The 2,330-nt window shown below is 74.8% G+C and overlaps 1 protein-coding gene across 1 annotated transcript; it reads right to left on the bottom strand.

The window, feature by feature from the left end:
• Positions 1-846: 846 nt before the first annotated feature.
• On the bottom strand, positions 847-1,287 carry AURANDRAFT_7077 (hypothetical protein; the record flags this gene model as incomplete). The annotated part of the gene is made up of 1 exon (XM_009042588.1): positions 847-1,287. A coding segment is annotated over one exon (441 nt), but the record flags the coding sequence as incomplete, so codon positions are not given.
• Positions 1,288-2,330: the final 1,043 nt, after the last annotated feature.

Genomic DNA, 2,330 nt, shown 5'->3' with positions numbered 1-2,330 from the left:
CGGCGCCAGGCCGACTCGCCGGGCCCCGCGGCGGCCTCGAGCGCGACCGCGGCCGCGTCGTCGGCCGCGCTGGTCTCGTCCGGGCAGAGGTCGACGCAGCGGACCGCGCCGGCGAACTCGCAGGCGAAGGTCCGCGCGAGGCCCCAGACGGCGGCGCCCGGCGCCGCCGCGGCGTGGTAGAGGTCGCCGGGCAGCGCGCCGCGCGTCGCGACGACGACCGCTCCCGAGAACGCCGCCGCGGCCCTGGCGACGCCGAGCGCCGCCGCGCAGGCCGCCAGGACGGTTCGCTCGTTCGTTTCGACGGCGCCGCCCGGGTGGTCGAGGCCGCCGTCGAGGGCCGCGAGGCAGGCGACGCCCGCGCAGTCCGGCGCCATCGCCGCGCGCGTCGCGGCCTCGACGGCCGCCAGGGTCGCCTCCGGGTCGCCGCGGCCGCCGACGGCGACCAACACGCCGCCGAGGGCCTCGGCGAGCGCGGCGCCGACGGCGCCGCCGCCGACGACGACCCAGGACCCGGCCGGCCGCGAAACCGCCGCCGCCGGCCGCGGCGCGAGCTCGACGGCGTACGCGTGGTCCGCCGCGAGGTCCGCCTGGGCAGGAAAAGAGAGATTCAACGTCGCTTCAACGTGAGTGTTCCGCGCGCGCGCGTTCCGGAAAAGCATCCACGCTTCGAGGCCGTTGCACGAGATGATCGCTCGTCCAAAAATCAGCCGAAACGAGTGGAAAGCGGCCGAGATAGGAGCCTTTGAAGTTGGGAATTTCGCTCTCTTGTCCTGCCCCGAGGTCCGCGGCGTCCCTCGCGGCGGCGGCCGCGCGCGCGCGGGCGCCGTCGCCGGCCTTGAGCGCGGCCTTGGCGACCTTGCCCGAGCCCGTGAGCGGCAGCGCGTCGAGGAACTCGACCCGCGACGGCACCTTGAAGTCCGCGAGGAGATTCGCGCAGTGCCGCCGGAGGTCGTCGGCCGCGACCGCGCCGTCGGCGACGACGACGGCCTTGACGCGCTCGCCCAGGGCGCCGTCGGGGAGGCCGTAGACCGCCGCGTGGGTCACGCTCGGGTGGTCGTGGAGCGCGCGCTCGACCTCGACGCAGTAGACGTTCTCCGAGCCGACGAGGATCATGTCCTTGGCGCGGTCCGTGATCGTCAGGTAGCCCCGGCCGTCGACCGTCGCGAGGTCGCCCGTGCGGAACCAGGGTCCCGCGAAGGCGTCGGGCGCGGCGCCGCCGACGTAGCCGGAGAAGACCGTGGGGCCCCGGATCCAGACCTCGCCGACGGCGCCGGCGCCGCGCGCGACGTCCGCGGCGTCGTCCTCGTCCGCCGGCGCCGCGCTCGTCGACCCGGCGACGACGCGCACGTCCAGCAGGACGAAGGGCCGCCCGCTCGAGCAGACGAGGTCCAGCGTCCCCGCGGGGCCGAGCTCCGCGCGGACCGCGGCGTCGACCAGAGACATGGCGATCTTCCCGCAGCACTCCGTCATGCCGTAGGACAGGAAAAACTCGCACCCGAAGGTCGCCACGGCCGCCCGCACCGTCGCCGGCGCCAGGGGCGCGCCGCCGCAGGACAGGAGCTCGAGGGACGAAAAGTCCGCGCGCCGGACCGCGGCGTCCGCGAGGAGCAGCGTGACCATCGTCGACGCGACGTTGGACACGGTCACGCGCCGCTCGCCCACGGCCGCCGCGACGCCCCGGCCGTCGAAGGCCGGCAGGATGACGTGGCGGCCGCCGACCCAGGTGATCGCGAAGACCGCGTACGCGTCCACCAAATGGAAGAGCGGCGCGACGTGGAGCCTGGGCAGCACAAGAGAGATTCAACGTCGCTTCAACGTGAGTGTTTCGCGCGCGCGCGTTCCAAAAAAAGCACCCATGCTTCGAGACCGCTCCGAGAGATGATCGCTCGTCCAGAAATCAGCCGAAACGAGTGGAAAACGGCCGAGATATGAGGCTTTGAAGTTTGGAATTTCGCTCTCTTTTGCCGCCCTGCGTGGAGCCAGCAATCGCCGCCGTGGATGCGGTGCTCCCTGAGGCAGCCCGCGGCGTGGAGCAGGACGACGCGCCGCGCGAGCACGACGCCCTTGGGGCGGCCGGACGTGCCCGACGTGTAGTACATCTCGCAGCCGGCGTCGCCGTCGCCGCGGAATCCGGCGCGCTCCGGCGCGGCGCCGCCGCGCGCGACGGCCTCGTAGGACGCCTCCGCCGGCGCGAGTCCCGACGGTGCGCCGTCGTCGCCGCCGGCCCAGAGCAGCGCCGCGAGCGCCGCGCCGGCGCCGGCGACCGCGTCGCGCGCGGCCGCGGCCGCGACGACCGCGCGGCACCCCGCGGCGCCGAGGCAGAACCGCAG

This window comes from Aureococcus anophagefferens, assembly GCF_000186865.1.
Source record: "Aureococcus anophagefferens unplaced genomic scaffold AURANscaffold_34, whole genome shotgun sequence".
NCBI lineage: Eukaryota > Pelagophyceae > Pelagomonadales > Pelagomonadaceae > Aureococcus > Aureococcus anophagefferens.
Note: the sequence above shows the minus strand (reverse complement) of the source record. Positions and strands in the feature narration are given on the sequence as shown.